General features: G+C 38.6%; 1 protein-coding gene across 1 annotated transcript in view; it reads left to right on the top strand.

Annotated features, from left to right (window-relative positions):
* LOC122558256 (cysteine-rich secretory protein LCCL domain-containing 2) overlaps nucleotides 1-18144 on the top strand; it is a 42259-nt gene extending 24115 nt beyond the window's left edge. Inside the window, exons 8-15 of the mRNA XM_043706635.2 lie at nucleotides 1783-1843; nucleotides 3237-3303; nucleotides 3980-4113; nucleotides 4849-4892; nucleotides 5739-5811; nucleotides 6795-6870; nucleotides 12908-13041; nucleotides 16088-18144. Coding sequence (XP_043562570.1) covers nucleotides 1783-1843; nucleotides 3237-3303; nucleotides 3980-4113; nucleotides 4849-4892; nucleotides 5739-5811; nucleotides 6795-6870; nucleotides 12908-13041; nucleotides 16088-16139 — 641 coding nt within the window. The 3' untranslated portion in view covers nucleotides 16140-18144. The remainder of the gene's footprint in view (nucleotides 1-1782; nucleotides 1844-3236; nucleotides 3304-3979; nucleotides 4114-4848; nucleotides 4893-5738; nucleotides 5812-6794; nucleotides 6871-12907; nucleotides 13042-16087) is intronic.
* Nucleotides 18145-19836: the final 1692 nt, after the last annotated feature.

Raw genomic sequence — 19836 nt, 5'->3', positions numbered from 1 at the left:
GCCCTCACCTTGACCTCCTTCCACCTATCGCATTTCCAACGCCCCTCCCCCAAGTCCCTCCTCCCTACCTTTTATCTTAGCCTGCTGGACACACTTTCCTCATTCCTGAAGAAGGGCTCATGCCTGAAACGTCGATTCTCCTGCTCCTTGGATGCTGCCTGACCTGCTGCACTTTTCCAGCACCACATTTTCAGCTCTTTCCTCCCATAATCCAAAGATGTGCAGGCCAGATGAATTAGCCTGGCTAAATTGCCCATAGTGTAGTTTATCAGTTAGGGGAATGGTCTGGGTGGGTTAGTCTTCGGAGGGTCGGTGTGGACTTGTTGGGCCAAAGGGCCTGTTTCCACACTGTAGGGATTCTAATTCTAAAAAAATCTGTTGTTCAGGGATTTAGGGAAAAGGCAGGCGATTGACACTGGGTAACAGAATGTGCAGGCATGTTGGGCCGAATGGTCTTTTTCTGTGCTGTAACAATTCTGTGATTCATCAACATGAACAGGGCAGTAACAAGGTAAAAATAAATTAATTACTTTTTTCAAAAATCTAATCGATCTGCCCATTCATAGAAGCTGCCCAGTTTTCGTTCTGTTGAATTTATGACACTGGATTCTGCAATGGGGTAGGCAGTTCGTTCCAACTGATTATTCATCAGGTAGTGCAATGTAAAACTGTTCAAGTTGTCGCTGTAAAGTATGTCTTTTCAGGTTTGCAGAATCAATTAGACAGCCCTCACCAAAAGACAGGGCAAATCTAGAATAGCCACAAAGTACAATACATGAACTGATTGGCATGACAGATCTTGGCATATTCTGTTGCTCATATTTCCAAATGCCATCCATTCATCATGTTCGCATGTCTCAATCATTTGCTTTATTAATTCTGACACGTTGGCAAAATCTCTGCTTCAGTTACTGACTCTGGTGGTTATTTCCACAGCCGCGCTTTGATTTGTGAACAAAGTTTCGCTTGCTGTGTACCCTCAATCTCTAGTGTTTCAGTTCAGTTCAGTTCTGTCAGTAGATTGGTTTGTTTTCCTTGGAGAAGGGAAGGTTGAGAGGAGACCGTATGGAGAGGTATAGACAAAGTAGGTGGTGAAGAAATGATTTTCAGTATTGAATGGATTGAGAAGAGGACGCAATATTTAAGTAATTAGCAAAAGAAGCAATGGTGACATAAGGAAAAACATTTTCACGCAACAGGTGGCTCAGGATCCGAAATGTAATGCCTGCGAACGTGGTGTCGAGGCTTTCAAGAGGGAATTGGATTATTATCTGAAAAGGAAGAATGTACAAGACTATAAGAGAAGGCAGGGCAGTGAAACTAAGTAAAGTGCTCCTTTGGGAAGGCTAGTACAGACATGACTGTGCTGTAACCATTCTGTAATTTCATATCGTATCTATGTCTCGTGTATCTTGGAATTAAAATAACGGTCAATTTATAAATACCCTGTCTCATTGTTTCATAATTTTATGCACCCTTTTTTAGTTACCTAGAATCTGTTTTAATGAAACCTGCCATAACATTTTAAACTCATCTTTCTCTTTGGATTTTCTCACAGTCAGGCAGCATCATAATGACTGTTGTGCTTAATCAATTGTCACAGCACCTTTCCTAAAATGTTCAATTCAAAGCACCTTGTAGCAAGAATGATTTTACTAAGATTTGATGTAGATTCACCAGCACAACTCAATGCTAAATGTGCCAGCTTTCAGTTCCTGTTTGACTTACATTACATTGCTTTCGGAGCATCATATAAAATTTGACTGCCTTTCTACTTTTCAGCTCAAGTCATCGAGTGCGAAACTAAAATGAGAGATAGATGCAAAGGAACAACATGTAACAGGTAGTGTTGTTGATTCCTACTTCTGCATTATTTCTGTCTGTTATTATTGTATTTCCAATGAATGAATTCCCAGGGTACAATATAGACAAGAATACCAAGCATGAGATTCCTGAATTAGATTCCAAATACGTACATTAGTAAGGTGTTAGAAATTCATTTCAGTAGTTCAAGAGTATTGGAGCAGACCTTACCACATCAACAACTGCAATCCCGGAAAAACTAAACACTAAATATTTGAAGTTAAGTAATCTCAATGGGTTGGTGATGGAATAGTGATATTACTGCTAGACTATTAGTCCAGAATCCCAGGCTGATGTTCTGGGGACCTGAGTTTGAATTCTGCCACAGCAAATGGTGGAATTTGAATTTAAGGAAAAACCTGGAATTAAGAGTCTAATGATGACCATGAAGCCATTGTCGATTATCAGAAAAATACCATCTGGTTCACTAATGTCCTTTAGGAAAGGAAACTGATGCTGTTACCTGGTCTGGCCTAAATGTGACTCCAAACCCACAGCAATGTGGTTGACTCTTAACTGCCCTCTGGGTAATTAGGGATAGGCAATAAATGTTGTCCTAGTCAGGGAATGAATAAAAAAACTCTTAACTCCATTATCTTTGTCTGTTGGTTTTTCCAATATGTTGCATACCTTTGGGCAAGAACTTGGCCTGACCATTAAAACAACTTGATTTAGCCATCTATGTCTAATCATTACCCAGTCATAACTGGATCACATTGTCAAAGGTTTGAGCAGCAAGTTAAGGGATTTACATGGCGATTCTGATGCAAAGAGGATATCTCTCCAAGGGACCATTATCTGTCGTGTAATTACAAGACACAACTAGATAATTAGTAATGTCGTGAAGCATTACTTTGTCATCATAACAAAATGATAAATCATTAAAAAATTCTCCTTTTCAAGAGAAAGCTGTCAGCCATATTGGCACTTGTAGTATTTAGAGAATGAGATTCTTTTAGTAGGAGTTGCAAAACTCAGAAAGATACCTCGCAAATGGATGGACTACATTCGAATCTTTTGAGTGTTTTGTAGATTTGTAACACAAATATATCTGTCATTTTTCACACACTTGTGCCAGTTCTACTTTTGTACTTGGATAATAAAACATTTAAAAGAAGGTTAGCTATAGACTAGTTGGTGTTACCATTAACAATTGCGCTGTGCTAAATGCCAAAGCATTTATTTGCCAATTTAGAAGTTTTTTTACATCAGCAAAGGTTAGACAGTATGAATTTTTTAAAAATCAGCGAGAACATTTATTGTAATTAATTGTGTTTAAAGTTCCTGTTGATCAATTCATTTGTTTAACTTCAAAATGCTCCATGTTGTATCTAAGTGTAGAAATATTGATTAAGGCAGTTCTTGTTGTTTAGGTATATGTGCCCAAGATATTGTGAATCATCAAAGGCGAAAGTGATTGGAACCCTCTATTATGAAACGGTAAGGGATCGTCTCTTAGTTTATTTTGATATGTTAAACAACATCACTTTACAAATCCATAGAGAATCCTTTCCTGGTATCTGCCTACCCCTGCCCGCTGACCCTGCCAAGGATTATGGGTAGGGCAAGGAGAAGTAGGTATCTGATTATTTGGAACCCTATTTTCGCCCACTCCACTTCAAATGGAAGTGGTCTATGCAGCCAAGTTGGTAGCAAAGTGAGCCTGTCACTCTCCATGCTCTAGAGGTCCTGTGCAATGTCTTGGTTGCTTCTCCCCTTCTCCCCCTCACCCCCACCCATCTCCTTTGTAAGGAGGGTACGTATAAAAGTAGTTTTCAACAATTAATTTCATCCTCCCAGTGGAACTCCAGGTGGGCTATTCCAGAACGAGCAATGCTGGATCCCATGGGAAGGCTATGGTGCGGGGACATCTGATGTTTGGTGTTTCCATTTTCTCTGATGTCCTTTTTGGGCACAGTCAATGGTTGCATCCTAACTGGACCATTTTGGAATCTCTGACTTAAGGCAGTGAGTCCCAGCCAAGTTTGTGTCATTCCCGCAGCCTCCCGATGGAGTTTATTGGAACTGGATGGTTCCTTTTATAGGCCTGTCACTTTCCTGTGCTTAGTCTAGTCAAGCAGCAGATGGAAAATACATTTCTTTTGCCTGTTTACAGCAATCCAGTATTTGTCGGGCTGCAATTCACCAAGGGATTATCAGTAATGAAGAAGGCGGGCTTGTGGATATCACTCGAAGAGGAAAAATCCCATTTTTTGTCAAATCTTCTCGAAATGGTATTCAGTCTCTAAGGTGAGAGTTTCAAATTATTCAACACAAAGGAGATATTTACTGACTTAACAGTTTTGTATAAATCAACCAGGGTTAACCAGATATTTTAATTTTCTCAAGACCTGTAGAAGTAAAGACAAAAATTAAAATTATAAAATGAAGTGGCTTGGAATTACTGCTTATTTGGAGGACAAACACTAACAAAGGAGTGGTTAGACTGAACCAGCTATTTTCATATTTTAAGTTCTATATAATGCTATGTAATTGGTTTTTGCAGTGTATTCATTTATTGGATATCAAAGTAAGCAGACGAGATAAGGATTGATTTAAAAAAATCACGGTGCACCTTGATCTATCTGACATGAGTACACATTTAGTGTATTATGGCATTAAATAGAGAAAAAAATCATGTTGACAGGTCAGAAGGTGAGATGAAAGAAATTAACTTTTTAATCTATTACCATGGAAACATGTTAAAGTACAAAAAAATTGTTTTTACTTAAATGGTAGATCATTAGCAAACAAAAGCTTTCGGACACAATATTATGCAGTTCTTCCAATTGCTTGCCTTTTCATTGTCAAAATCTCTGGAAATGCTGGATAAATGGTTATTTAACACTATTTTTGGCATTTTGTTTTGGTTGTATTCCAATATTCTGCATGATATTGGATTAATTGAGGTAGAAAGTATGATATTAATGATGATTATTGATTTTCAAGATCCATCGCTAATCTCCACATGGTATTTATTTACAGCAAATTCAAGTCAGCAAATGGATTTAGTGTATCCAGAGTGACTAGTAAGTTCAGTTCTTCAACTTTTCATATGATTCAAGATGTTTTATTTTATTGGGTAAAACCATCACTTTAAGTGGTGTCACTAACAACTGATTTAAGATAATTTGTTGGTCTCACAATGTAGCACATCCATGCTTGTTAGAACCTGCATATATACAAATGCAGGGCCAATCCTCTGCAGACAAAAGGTATTTAGAATTATTGAATCCCTATAGTGTGGAAGCAGGCCATTTGGCCCATTGAGTTCACACTTCCCCTCCAAACAGCATCCCACCCAAACCTACCCTATCCCTGTAACTCTGCATTTCCAGGCTAATCCGTCTAGCTTGCATATCCCTGGACACTATGGGCAATTTAACATGGCCAATCAACCTAACTTGCACATCCTTGGACTATGGGAGGAAACCGGAGCACCCAGAGGAAACCCACACAGACACGGGGAGAATGTGCAAACTCCACACAGATGGTTGCCTGATGGTGGAAACAAACTGGGGTCCATGACGCTGTGAGGCACGGTGCCACCCCAGTATCTTTGTTCAGGAATTGAACCATTTCAATTAAGCAGAAGCTTGGGCGGATACTGTTCTCTTGGTACATTCCGCACAGTATGTTCTTGACCAAAGTTCACTTGTCTTTTATGAATTTAAATAAAAGCTTTGTGGCAGCTGTTCCTTGATGCATTTTTAAGAACAATGACTTGATCAGAGTCCATTTGCAAACCAAGCTTCCTATTTCGCCTGTAACATAAATTGTTGTTCCCATTGATCCTTGCATTTGTCCTGATGACTGCAGGATGACAATCTTTAAAAGCTTGCACTGAATATAAAATAATTATTTTGTTTTGCTAGCTCAGACAGTCGACTGTTACACTACAGTGGCCGAACTGTGTCCATTCAAAAAACCAGCTACTCATTGTCCCAGGTAAGACAGTTCAGGTTCAGCAGATTCTTTTTTCCATAAATTCATAAATATCACTTAAACTAACAGATTATACAATATGCTTTGTTGAAACATACCTGAGATTTCTTAACTGAGAATTATATTTATTTCTAAGTCATGAGTGTCTCCCTCAGTGACTGGGCTTTGTAATGCGTTTGGGAGAACAATCAAAGTATCTAGTGATTGTAATTCTACAGGCTCAGTCCCATTCCCCTGAACTCCTGCCATGCAGCCTTTCTCACTCCAGTTCAACTTCGTAACTTCCCAAAATCAATCTGGTTTATCAAATTTTGCTGACTTTGGCTAAGATTTTCCTGAAAAGCTGGACATTCACTTTTCTTATGTATACCCATTTATCATTTTAAGGTTGCCAGATCAGTACACAATGGTGTGGAAGTCATACCACTCACTGCAATACACAGAGGAACCTCGATTTTCTGGCATTCTATTATTCGAGTATCGAATTATCTGGCAAGATTGTCAGGTCCCGATGCTTGGCTAAACAATGTTATCTGAAATTCGGTTATCCGGCATTCGATTAACCAAACAAAATACTCCCTGCGCAAGTCCTTCGGATAATTGAGGTTCCTCTGGATTTGGTTTTACCATTTAACATGAAGACTGCAATCCTATGAGCTAAGGCACCAGTAAAATGCTGCAGCTTGACTGTAATACATAGTCAAACAGACACAACCCATTTACAGATCCTAAGTGTAATAGAACAGCCTTTGTCCTTGTTTCCACTTGTCACTTTCTATTGTTCCTTTTACATCATCCTTCCATTCCAGATAAGCTCTTCGTAGAAACTAGATTCAGTATTGAGCATATTTATTTAATTTGAGTATTTTTTACATCACTATTATACTTGCGATTACAAGCTTGTATTGATAAATTGATAATTAATTTCTATGATAACTGTTTTATTGTGAACTTCTGAAGTATAGACTAATTTGTTTGATCCTCAGGATTAACTGCCCACCAAACTGTCTGGAGGAGTTTCCCTTCTGGGCACGGGTCATCGGTAACAAGATTTATTCTGACGTAAGTGTTTATTGCTTCCTGCAAGCTGTGCATTGCCGAGATTCGGCTCGAAAAAAGATGCGTTTGGATCAAGCAGTAGCATAGAGACTGGAAGGCAAGGTGCCACCTTTGTGGGGTGGATTGTGCAGCTTATGTTTGCAATGCCTGACACTAATCCAATGTACTATCCATTGAGAAAAGAAAATTTGTTCATCCAAGTGAAAACTTTGTTGAATATTCTGTTGTTCATTAAGTACAATACTTCCATTGATGTCATAACAGTGTTTCTAAAAGCTGGATAATAACAATAAGAAAAAGAAAACCCAGTGCAGGAAATTTCTATTGTGGTTGCTTCGTTCACCACAGAAAGCTCACAATCTCCTGGGGTTTAATCTCTTTCTCAATTTAGTTTTCTGTTTGATGACAAGTTGTGGTTTTGGTGCTCATTCATTCCATGGTGTTCTGTTTTCTAGATCCTTTTGTTCTTATTTTGCTCCTAGGAACCACTTTTCAATGTAAAGGAACATTGGGAATTAGACTCAACAATCACATTGCTGGATCATAGTTAGAACAAAGCCACAAAAAGCTCATTAAAGAATAGGAAATGAAACCTATCAGCGTAGAAATAGACAAGCCAAACTTTGAATTTAATAAGTACTTTTATGGGCAATAATGCTAATGAGCTTTGATATAATAACCAACTCTAATGAACTTCTGTCCAAAAACTTCCATAATCTCTCTGATATTTTTTAACAATTCCTTTTTGCAACTTAATGGTAAAAGTTGATTCATTAGATTACGTTAGATTTATTAATTTATCGAAGTAGCTTTTGTGGTTTCTTTAATTCCTTTAGATAGCAAGTCAATCATGTAAAAACTCAGAATTCGAGGCTTAGTATAAGTCTATTTTAGGTTCATAGGGAAGGGAGGTCAATTTGCTCAATTGGCTAGCTTTCGAGCATAGAGTTCAGCATAAAACCAACCCAGAGTGGGTTGAGTCCACTTCCTGGCTGTGGTAATTCATGGAGACCTCATTCCTCACTTTCCCTTATGCTTGCAGACTGGTTGCCCTCAGGGCTGTACATGATTAATTAGCCCTCCCTTTCATTAGAGGCACCTAGGTTCCTTTATGGAATATGTCTTTATACTATTTTATCATTAACTTCTGTTCCACTTGTATAACTTGACTATGAGACAACCAGAACTGTAACCAAAATAATTGCTTGAATGTGGAGACCACATGAATGATCACACATTCTGATAATGCCAACACGGTCAATTTTACTTTGAGAGGGATGACTAGGGTGGCATTGGTCTCAATTATACACACATAACCATCAAAGTTCTCTGAGTTAATTTCTGTATTCCACTTAATGAGCAGCTTTAACAGGACTTGCTTAATTATGTGTCAAAATACATACATTTCAGAGCAGATGAAAGGAAAGGTTTACCATATCTCAGACACAATTCAAAAAGTGGTGATTTGCCAAAGAAAATCACGAGCACAGCTGTGAACTCAAAGAAAGAGGAAGGGCAAATCACTTGACCATCAGGTTGGAAGCAAGCTAATGTGACTGGAAGGGTAAAGAAGGAACAAGGAAAGCAGTAAAAGTTTCACATGGACGGATCACACCAAATAAGCATTGCAATAAAGAAGCATTAAATGATGAGGCAAGAATTAGAGCTACGGTGTATAAGTGGGGGCTGGAAGTGGGTGGAATATGTATTTTGCCATTCACTGAATTCACCCTGTGACAATTAAAGCTTCATGAGACAGACATTTTAAACATGGGTTTACCTGTAAGTACTATGTGAACGTTTTATCCATGCACTACATTAGAAGTGAATCCCAGTAAGTCTTATTGTGCCGTGCTTTGAGAAAAACAAAGTACTTGTTCTTAGCATGTGGTATACATAAATAAATGTTCATGTTGGCTATCTAGCTTTATCCTGGAAATACTGGTACAAAGATCAACTGGATAAATTAAATTATCATTCAATGCAGCTTTGTGCTGACTGTACCCTCACAGTGCACACATGGATGGTCCTTCATCCCAGGAAAATTCATCCTTCTGCACAGATCTGAAAATTCTCCCCTTGTAATAGCCACATACAATATTCCCAGGGATTTCTGCTGGCAAATCTGGAAAACTCTTCTGTATGTTCACCACTCTCTGTGTGTAGAAAATGTTCCTAATTGATGTTTTATTAGTTTGGATCTAGCTGTGAATTCTTGTCGTTATTTAAATTCCAGATTTATTTTCATCATTCGTACAATTACATAGAGGTGATAGCAGAGGGAAAAAGGCTGGCTGGCTCAGCTTGTCCAAGCTTTCACATGAATCTGCTATTTCCCTGCTTCAGAATTATCAGAAGAATTGCCAATTCCTTTCTCCCTCATAATACTTCCCTTAATGCATTTGTATTGTTTGCCTTAACCATTCCATTTAATTGAACATTCCACATTCTAACTGCTGTACCCCACCCCCCCCACTATCTTTAGTGTTTCTTGTGTCACAGTGACCAGAACTGGACACAGTGCTCAAACTGTGATCTGACAAAGGTTTGATCATAGATTTCTTTGACTTACATTCCACTGCTGTGACCGAGTAGCCCCATTGACTAGACATGTGTAGCAGGCTTGGAACTTTGAGATTGCCAACTGATATGTTCAGCTACAGTCTGGATGAACTACAGGTGAATCCAGAAAATACCAAACACAGAGTTTCTTAAAGAAGTATTATTTCTTTCCCTGAGCAGATGTTCCCCTCTTTGTCTTTAGCATTGAGTGTAATTATGACAACTAAAATGCCCCCCCGCTGATGAGAAAATGTGCCCAGTCGCCCAGAAAAAAGCTCATGAAGTGTCCATTTGAGACTATTCCTGGGGAAATCTAATGATACTCTTTACATGGGGTGGTGAGGAGGCAGATCACAGGCAGAGCTGAAAATGTGTTGCTGGAAAAGCGCAGCAGGTCAGGCAGCATCCAAGGAGCAGGAGAATCGACGTTTCGGGCATGAGCCCTTCTTCAGGATCACAGGCAGAAGCTTGTTCAGCGGGGTTGGAGACAGGGATTTTGCCCTCTCTCTGTGCCTCCAGAGTAAGACAGCTGGAGGCCCCAAGCCCCATCAAACATAGCAGGCAGGACTTATATGTTTTCCCAGCCAGAAGACTAGCCACTTATACCACCTCCTAAGGAGGCAGGTAATTTGCAAGGTGAAGGGTTAAGGCCCTTAAATGGCCATTAGTTGACTATCTAAGGACCCAAATTGGTGGCCATTCAAGAAGCCCATGGTCCTTCTTGCCCAGAATTTCATTAGTGAGACAGCGAAATGCATGTGAGTTTCTCTCCAGGGCCAATTCAACCTATTATTTAAAAACTGAAAGAACTGCTGGAAATCAGAAATGAAAACAGAAATTGCTGGAAAAGCTCAGCAGATCTGGAGAGAAATCAGACTTTATGTTTCGGGTGCAGTAAACCTCCCTCAGAATTGATGGTAGCTAGGAAAATGTTTTTTATGCAGAAGAAAGGGTGGGAGAGAGATAAGAAGTAAACAATCTTTCCTCTTCTTAACACCTCCAGGGAGGGGAAAATCACATCCTATGCATTAACTTTTTGTAACTATAACAGTAAATGTGTTATAACTGAGTAATATTTGCATGAATGTAATTCTTTTATGTACTCTGATGTTTGAAAAGCATTTGTTGTGACATTTTAAATAGATCATTTTAATGATCCCAACAATATGGCAGAAGATAGGGATGTCACTGTAAAACCAAGTGTTTGAGTTAAGATGCAATCCAGTTTATCATACAAACTTTATGAGGCTCTCAGGGAAAGGGCCTGGATGTGATAAATCCTTCTGATTCTTCAACAAACCAGGTTACATTAATCTATGGAGACATTATGTGACTACAGCTAAAGTAAACGCATTCCTGCACATCTCCAGAGAGCTCTGCCATATACAGTGGCAGTAAATCAAGACTGACAGATGGAACATTGCCAGCTTTGGAGTACAGCATCTTCACCAGTGCTCAAGATAGAAAAATAACAATGAGACACTGATGTTGTCTAGCCTGAGTGTAGTAACATTTTTAAGGATACGCCTAGTACTTTTATTGCAGTACATACAGGCTGGTGGCCTACTGACCGAAGGCTGGTTGTTTTGTCATTGTACAGTTAGGAACCTTAGCTACCCTATAGTATTTACTGGTTAGGTAAATCTGTGATTGAAGAAAACAATTATTTTGGATGGTTATGATCCTGGGAGGATAGAAGTGCTACAAAATGCTTACTACTAATAATGATGAAAGTGGTGTGCCTTTGCATTTAAGTTGGAATTTAATTGAAGCACTTGTGAAGACTGGCATTTGGATCTGGTGTTTGAAGGCAGAGGCAAGGTGTCTGAACCTCCTTCAATGCTGATAAAATCTCAGTAGGTGTGGGTAGGTGTCAGGCATGGGTGCCCCTTCACCATTGCACCTTAATGTAAACCTCCCCCATCTGCTGCACCTCTCATCCCAACCAGGTCCAAAGCTGTTTAATCCCTCAGATGCAGCACTGTCAACTGCAACCCTTTGCACAGTCTCATGGCTGCAGATACACTGATGTAAGTCTTCAACACTCCTCAACTTGACTGCATTAGTTCTGTCCTTGTTAGTCAGCATTTTCATGTAAATGATGACTCATCTGAAATTTTGCTGTTCACCTTACCTCATGTTAAGCCTGAGTCCCATATCTGTCCTGTCATTTCCATCCGCTCTCTTTTTCCCAACTTGCCAAATGCAGAGTCTTTATTGTCCTGTAAAAAAATTCATATTCAGAACCTTTTCCTATCTCTGCAGCAATACTGAAACAGCCTTTTACATTGATGTATTTCCTTTAATGTAGTAAAGTATAACCAAGTGTAAGAAAAAAAAACATTCAAATTAGAAATAAAGGCCCTGGTCTGAGTTGGAGTTCCATGTTAGAATTAGCCTTCCATTTCTGACTTTGCAGAGAATTGGGTTTTATGAATTCTAATTTCCAAGCTCAATGCTTTGCTCAACTAAAGTAGCTACACAGATACTTTGTCTTCTTCTAAGCCTTTTGTGATCAATGAGCTGTTCTGCGCGCTGGGAGTAACTTCTAACAAATTAATTGCAAACGTGCTTCCTTTTTGGTCAGAGTTATAAGGAAGGCATAACATAAGTGGATTAGAGTGCACATTAAGAGGAACTTTAGTCTGCTCCATCTAGACTCATACTGCTCCCTGTAGGCAGCAGAAGGACTCCAGATGTCCAGAAATTACATTAATACACACAAGTGGAAGCTTAGACAAATGGATTGATCTGGTAGCGCAGCAGTTTAAATAGCTACATGCTGTGGGTCTTAGCCTTGCAAAGTTGACTCGCCTGTTAGCTTCTGTGATTCTTGACACTGCATGGCTCACAGATGGTGCCATGAATCAGCTGGAGTATAACACTGATTCAGGGGATGGAGTGATGGCTTTTGTACTTGCTGTAAGAAAGTGTTTGCAAAGGATTGAGTAGCAAGTGGTACACAGTCTAAGAAGACTGATTTTGGTTGATATGAAGCATAAAATCTATCAGTGCCCAATAACAATATTATTCATTCGCTTCAACTCATTGTCAAATGACCAGCATCTTTTCCATTTGGAATGAGGACACCTCAGTTCTCATTTACTCTCCCCCATTCTATCAGCCATTTTGAAGAAAACCAACAGTATTTCCTACTATCTTTCTGTTTCCAACACAGCTACAACCATCTCAGCTATTAACTGAGCTGAGAGGATGAAGTGATTCAATAGTACTGCTGCAAAAGAAAACTGGAAATTGGATTTATAAGAACCATCACAGTTTTTGTACTAAAACTGATAGATGTTTTCCTGTCGCAGTTAGTCATGAAACAGGTAGTTAGAGATAAATGACATTAACAAAGTTTTTTTCTGAGAGTGCATTCTAATGTGAAGGCTTGTTTTATCTTTGTCATATATCGATGCGGTCAAGATTTGAGCTGCACTGAAGGATTCATGTCATTTTTCTGCTAATTTTCTAGAGATCCAGTATCTGTCGAACAGCGGTACATGCTGGTGTGATTAAGAACCACATTGGGGGACTTGTGGATGTGAAACCAGTGGAAAAGAAGAACCGATACACAGCAGCTTCCAAAAATGGAATTCAGTCAGAGAGGTAGGCTTCAGATAAAGAGAAGACACATTATAACTAATTGTCCATTGCAGCTTGCTAAAGGTTTGGTTGTTTTGTAGGAAAAAATTAGAGTTAGGTTTATTGTCACATGTACTCACATAAATGCAGTGAAAATGTTACAAAGTCACCACTTCACACCATCCTAGATACAAGATACCAAGCTACAAAATCTTAGGAATAAATTAGAAAAATAAAGAAAGAAGAAATTCAGCATTCCAGTCCTTTAAGCAGCCTGCCCCACACCTCGCCACCAGTCTGTGCTGGATAAATGAGTGGCTGTTTGAGGAGAATTTTTTTTAAAATCAAGTCATAGAAGGATTACATCATGGAAAGATTGTACAATTTTTTTATTCTCTCAAGAGAATTATCCAATTCCCATTTGAAAGCCATAGTCGAATTTACTTTCATCCAATTCTCAGGCAGGTGCATTCCAGATCCGAACCACTTGCTGGTTAAAAAGGCTTTTAATCATGTCATCTCTGGCTCTTTTGCGATTCACCTTAAGTCAGTGCCCTCTGGTTCTTGATCCATCTACCAACATGCATAATTGTCTCCAATCTGCTCTGTCCAGAGGCTCCCAATTTAGAAAACCTTTATCAAAAGTCCCACCTCCTTGACCTCCTCTAAGGAGAGCAGCCCCACCTTTACCAATCTATCCATGTAGCTGAAATCTCTCATCCTCAGAATCGTTCATGCAAATCTTTAATGTAGCCAGACCAATGCAATCACATCCTTCCTATGCTGAACCCTGGAATTAAACATAGTCTTCCAGTTGAAGCTGAAGTAGCATTTTTAGAAGGTTTACAATAATTTATTTGCATTTATACCTGTGTCCTTATTTGTAATGCTCAGATTACTTGTTAACCACTTTCTCAACTGATCTAGATATCTCCAACAATTGTGCACATGCACCCCCTCTCTGCCTTCGCACTCCCTTTAGTTTACCTTTTGGATTACCTTTCCTATTAAAATGTTCCACTTATGCTTCTTTGCATTACATTTCATCTTTCATGTGCCCACTCACTCTGTCAACCTTTGTGTCAGTCCCTAGTGTGAATCCATCACTATCTTCCACGTGGTTCACAATCCATCTGAGTTTTCTGCCAGCTGCAATTCCACCCCAGAATCATTCCAGATCATTAATATGGATAAAACACAAATAAAGACAGAAATTACTGGAAAAGCTGAGGAGATCTGGCGGCATCTGTGGAGAGAAATCAGAGTTAATGTTTCGAGTCTAATGACCCTTCCTCAAACAGTTCTGAAGGCAACAAGGGCTAAATGCTGGCCAGCCAGCGATGCCCACATCCCACAAATGAATAAATTTTAAAAATGTATAGATGTCCAAATAATGGCCTGGGAAGGCAGGAGGGAAGCTGATTCTTTACCAATCAATCAAAACAACTGTTCATGTCTGTTTGCTGTTTATTATCACTAGGCTAACTTTGTATTCATGCTGCACTCCGAATTTCTCCATGGCTTTGATTTTGCTCTTTTGTAGCACTTTATCAAATGCCTTTTGGAAGCCTGCATATACCAAAACAATCACATGACTCTCATCACTTCTCAGGAGTACAGTGACATGATGGTATGATATTGGGGTAGAAATTCAGAAAGACCAGGATTGACCAGGGAAGAACTCCAGGAGTTTCAATTCAGTTAATTAAGTAAAGCCAGGATAAAAAGCTAGTCTCAACACCTGGAGTATTGTATGCAGTTTTGATCTCCTTACCTAAGAAATTCGGCATTGAGAGAGTGCAGTGAAGTTTTACCAGACTGCTTTCTGAGAGGACAGATGTGTCATCAGAGAAGAGATTGAACTGACAAGGTCTCTATTCTGTGGAGTTTAGAAGAACAAGAGCAACTCAGCGAAAGTGAGGCCTGCAGATGCTGGAGAGTCAGAGTCGAAAAGTGTGGCGCTGGAAAAGCACAGCAGGTCAGGCAGCATCTGAGGAGCAGGAGAATCGATGTTTCGGGCATAAGCTCTTCATCAGGAATGTCAGGAACAAGAAGGAGTCCCATTGAGACTCACAAGCTTCTGACAAGGGTGGACTGACTGGATGCAGGTCTTTTTGTGTGCTGTAGAACTCTGTGACTGTTGCCTATGGCATTTCTCCTAGGCAGGGGATTCTAAGCAAATGGTCCCGGTCTCAGGATATGCGGTAAACCATTTTCGGACTCAGATGAGGTGATTTTCTTCACTCAGTGGTTGGATGATTGTGTAGAATTCTCTACCACGGAAGGTTATGGAGGCAAAGTCCCTGGATATATTTAAGAAAGAAATAAACTTTTAGAAGCTTAAAGGTATCAAGGATTATGGAAACAGCATAGGAGGAGATAGAAGATCAGCCAAAATCATGTTGAATAGTAGAGCTGGTTCAGTGGTACAAATAGCATACTTCTGCTCCTATTTTCTATGTTTCTCTGGTGACAGCAAAACTATTTGATTGTCACAAAATCAATCTGGTTCACTAAAGTAACAAGAAGGAAACTTGCTGTGTCTAGCCTACTTGTGACTCCAAACCCACAGCAATGTGGTCAACTCTTAACTACTGTATGAAATGTCCTAGAAAGCAACTCAGTTGTATTGAAAAAGGAGTCTACCACCATCACCTCAAGGGGAAACTGAGGATGGGTAATAAGTGTTGTCCTTGCCAGCAATAGCTGTATCTCATGAATGTATCTTGAAGAAAAATCCTGTTACCTGACTGAGAAAACCAATGAAATCAGTTAACATGCAATCTATAATAGCTTTGTTAAAGAAACAGAACTAAATAGGCTTTCAAATAATGTGAAGTTAGTGGGAAGAAATAAATCTGTTTTTGTAAAAATCAACATTGGCCTTGAATTGTTTTGGACTCTTGTCACCGCTCTTTTCAGGAATTATGCTGGAAACTCTGGGAAGTGCGTAAATGGGGACTTCACCTTCATTGTGAAAAGTGTGGCGCCATGTCATACCCTTAGGGACATTACTCAAAATGCTCCTTTGACATTAATGCTGATGATCCTGTTATTTGTTTCCTTCCAGTATAAAAAATCCTCCTGATGGGAAAGCTTTCAGAATATTCGCTGTGGCATGAGTTAAAAATCAACTATGAGAGAACTCTTCTGAGTTTGCTTAATTGATTTCCGAGGACAGAAAGCATGAGCAAAAGGAACATGAACAAACTTTGTGCACACTTGACAATAATCATCATCTTCATCATATGAAGAATTAAACAACATTCTCAGATTACATATGTTGCATCTCATCTGCTGCAAAAAATGGACTCTGGTTTGAACATTCCTACCATTTTTTTGTACATAATAAATTTAATATTTTGTTTAAAGGCAGAAATATAGTTATTTACAGCAGTGCTGGTAAGTCTATAACTTAAATTGCTCATTATAAATAGAGTTAGTATTTACTCTTAGTTTGATATATATTTCGGTGCAATCTATTGGAATTAGGATTTTGTGTGTCTCTTTTATATTTGTTTGCTTCAGTGCGAATTGGCTATGTACTATGTGTGTTCATTTTGTGAAACAAATTCCAGAGAACAGTTAAAGGGAAGGCCTTCAGGACTTCAAGAAGGTTTGAAACCATGATAGCTTTTCCTTTAGTTGCAAGTACACAGGGTATGAAGCCTGGTAAATATTGGTGCACATTCAGGCTAATGCACCAAAATGTTAATAATGCTAATTCCATTTGCACACCTCGTCAGTGGTGACTTTTCTTTGAAGATATTTGGAGATTGAATTACACCTCCAAAGTTATTAGCATGACATTTGCCTTGAACAATTTTTGTGACAAATAACCAGTTGTGCTAAAGGTTATTGTAACATGTAACTGTAAGATTCTAATGTATGTAAACTCTATTCTCAGTCTATCAACTCAGAGAAATTGTATCTTTGCAATCTGTACTGACATCGGAATGTGCCCCGAACTATCAGATATCTACAGGCTTATTTTTGAACTTGCCGACCTTGCTATTAATAATATGCCGACCATATTATTAATAGCAAGGCCATGGCACATGATTTAAGATAAAGGAAGAAATTTGTAAATTATACAAATTACAGTGAACAAGGAATGAGTTATACAGATATATGGATGGTGCCTCATAACACTGGAGCTTGTGAGTGTCCTGTGGCTGTGCCACTTATGTAGATACTGGCACAGGCTAAATGAGGACCACACACAGGTCTGAACTTCAACCTTGTTCATCTAATTTTCCACATGTAAACTTGATTAAAAGGTAAACTAAATCTATGCGAAGTCTTACAAAAGCAAAATACTGCGGATGCTGGAAATCTGAAATAGAATCAGAAAGTGCCGGGAATACTCAGTAGGCCTGGCTGGATCTGTGAAGAGAACAAAGGGTTAATAGTTTAGGCCTGTGCTCTTTCGTCAGAACTATTTGTGCAAAAATATTCTTTTCACAACTTTAATTCCTATTCTATTTAATTACTTGGTGCTTGTCAAAACATTTTTACATATACTTAAAGCACAATTTGCTCAGTCATAGAGACCCTGCCATACCATTTTCCAGTAAAGAATTATGTGTAATTGATGCCGTTATGGACTTAACAGTTCATCTATTTAACTGAAGCTGTTGTTATGGTTGGAAGGCTGAGAGTGAGGAGGAGATAGCAGGGATGTTATTTCAAAACCAAGTTCTCAGTAATGAGTAATTTTTAAGAAAATAAACAATGACAATGCGATGACAAACAGATGCAATATTAAATGAATATTGGATTAATGTATTGGATTCACCACTGTAGCTTTATTTTCTTTTATTTCTTCAATATAAAAATGTAATTTTTTTCTCTCTGTTGCAAACCATCTGTAAGATGTTTCTGGAATTAATTTTTGCATGTGCAAATTCTGATGCTACTATTAAATATAATTTATTGTGCTGTGTTCTGACAACAGGGATGAGGATAGCTGCTCAACCACTTGATTTTTGTTATGGCATTACATTGTATATTTTTAATAAATACATATAAAACTATATAGACTTACGACCTGCAACAGCAATTTTTAATACATTATAAAATAGAGTGCATTATTTCACAATAAAATGTCATTTTTCTGTAAAGCGACCCCTTTGTATCTTGGTTCAAAGTGTTTTACACCTGTACCAGTTTGATGAGCTGGAATTAAATGGAAAGATTTGCTGGCTGCAATGTTTCAAATTGAAAAGAAAGTGTAAAAGGGTTAGCAGATAGCAAGTTTGTTTATTAAGAAACTAAACTGTGTTTGGAAGGGAGCTCAAGTCATATGGTTACATAAAATACTTTGCCATGTTTATGCCATCAAATCTTTCCAATTGCGCAGAGTTTCTAACAGACTCTCTGGAGGTGTTATTTTCTAATTCGTACTCTGTCCATTAACACCTGACAGAGGCTACAATTTTTTTTTTCTGTAACTCTTATTAAAAACACAATGTCCCTTATTTATGATCTCTGGGGCATACACTATTTCCAAGCAAGGGAACCAGGTGATTAGTCATTCTGAGTTGCACAGGAGTGCATGGGGTATTTTTCTCATTTTCCATCCACCTGTAGGAAACTTGCACACAGCTACAATTGTTGCAACTGTGATCGGGCATGTGCCTGTTGTCTGTGTACAATAGTTGTCAACTGAGTTGTACTGCTGCAGCTACAGTGTCTCTGCAAACATTCAGTGTTACTGTTAGGAGGTAGTGGCATTTTGGTAATGTCACTGGTCTCATGCTTTGGGGATCCAGGTTTACACTCTGCCATTCAATTTTCAATCCCACCACAGCCGATGTTGAAATTTGAATTCAACCTTAAAAGAAAGTCTACTCTTAAAAGTTAGCCTAATGTTGACCACTGTGATTTGACAGAAGTCCTTTAGGGAAGGTATTCTGCTGTCCTTACCTCATCTGGTCAAGTGTGACCTCAAGGAGAAAGTGAGGTCTGCAGATGCTGGAGATCAAAGTTGAAACTTTATTGCTGGAACAGCACAGCAGGTCAGGCAGCATTCCTGAAGAAGGGCCTGTGCCCGAAACGTCGAATCTCCTGTTCCCTGGATGCTGCCTGACCTGCTGTGCTGTTCCAGCAATAAAGTTTCAACAAGTGTGACCTCAGACTGATAGCAACTGTTAACTATCTTCTGAAATGATTCTAACAAGCCATTCAGTTCAAGGGGAGATTAATGATTGATGGTAAATGCTGGGCCAGCCATTGATGCTTATGTTCAATGAACAAACAAAAACGAGCAGTGCATTATTTTCAAATATTCAGTGTAACAAATAGGTTTATCGTGACCAAAAGGGTGTTATGCTAAAATAGCACATTTATTTATTTTTTAACTTACTTTATTAAGAAGGGCATATTAAATTAATTTGAAATCACTTTTCCTATCTTAGTTCATGTAATACTCTGCACAATTTGAAAAAGAAACCTGGGAAATAAAGAAAATTGACACTTCTGTTCAACATTTCCCATGTTTTCCCCAGATAATGTAAATAAATTTTGACAGACACTTGGTGATTTACCTCCAAAAATTAATGGTGATTGTATGAATGGTATTTACTGTTTAATAATAATTCCTTTATTTTTAATCTCCAATGATTTTTGAAACTTTCACACAAATAAAATCTAGCTATAGTTTAAATGGGTGCTCTTCAAACTATTTTTAATGACATAAACATGAACTAAAGTGGAATATATTGAAAATCCACTCATTTAGTTGCTCGTAGATGCTGAATGGAGTTGAACTTGCCCAGAAAATACTGCTGGAAATATAGTTTAAAACTACCTAATGTC

This window comes from Chiloscyllium plagiosum, unplaced genomic scaffold, assembly GCF_037043375.1.
Source record: "Chiloscyllium plagiosum isolate Xiang-an unplaced genomic scaffold, Cpla_swu_hap1 HiC_scaffold_17, whole genome shotgun sequence".
Classification (NCBI taxonomy): domain Eukaryota; kingdom Metazoa; phylum Chordata; class Chondrichthyes; order Orectolobiformes; family Hemiscylliidae; genus Chiloscyllium; species Chiloscyllium plagiosum.
This window is presented reverse-complemented; position numbering and strand designations above follow the sequence as displayed.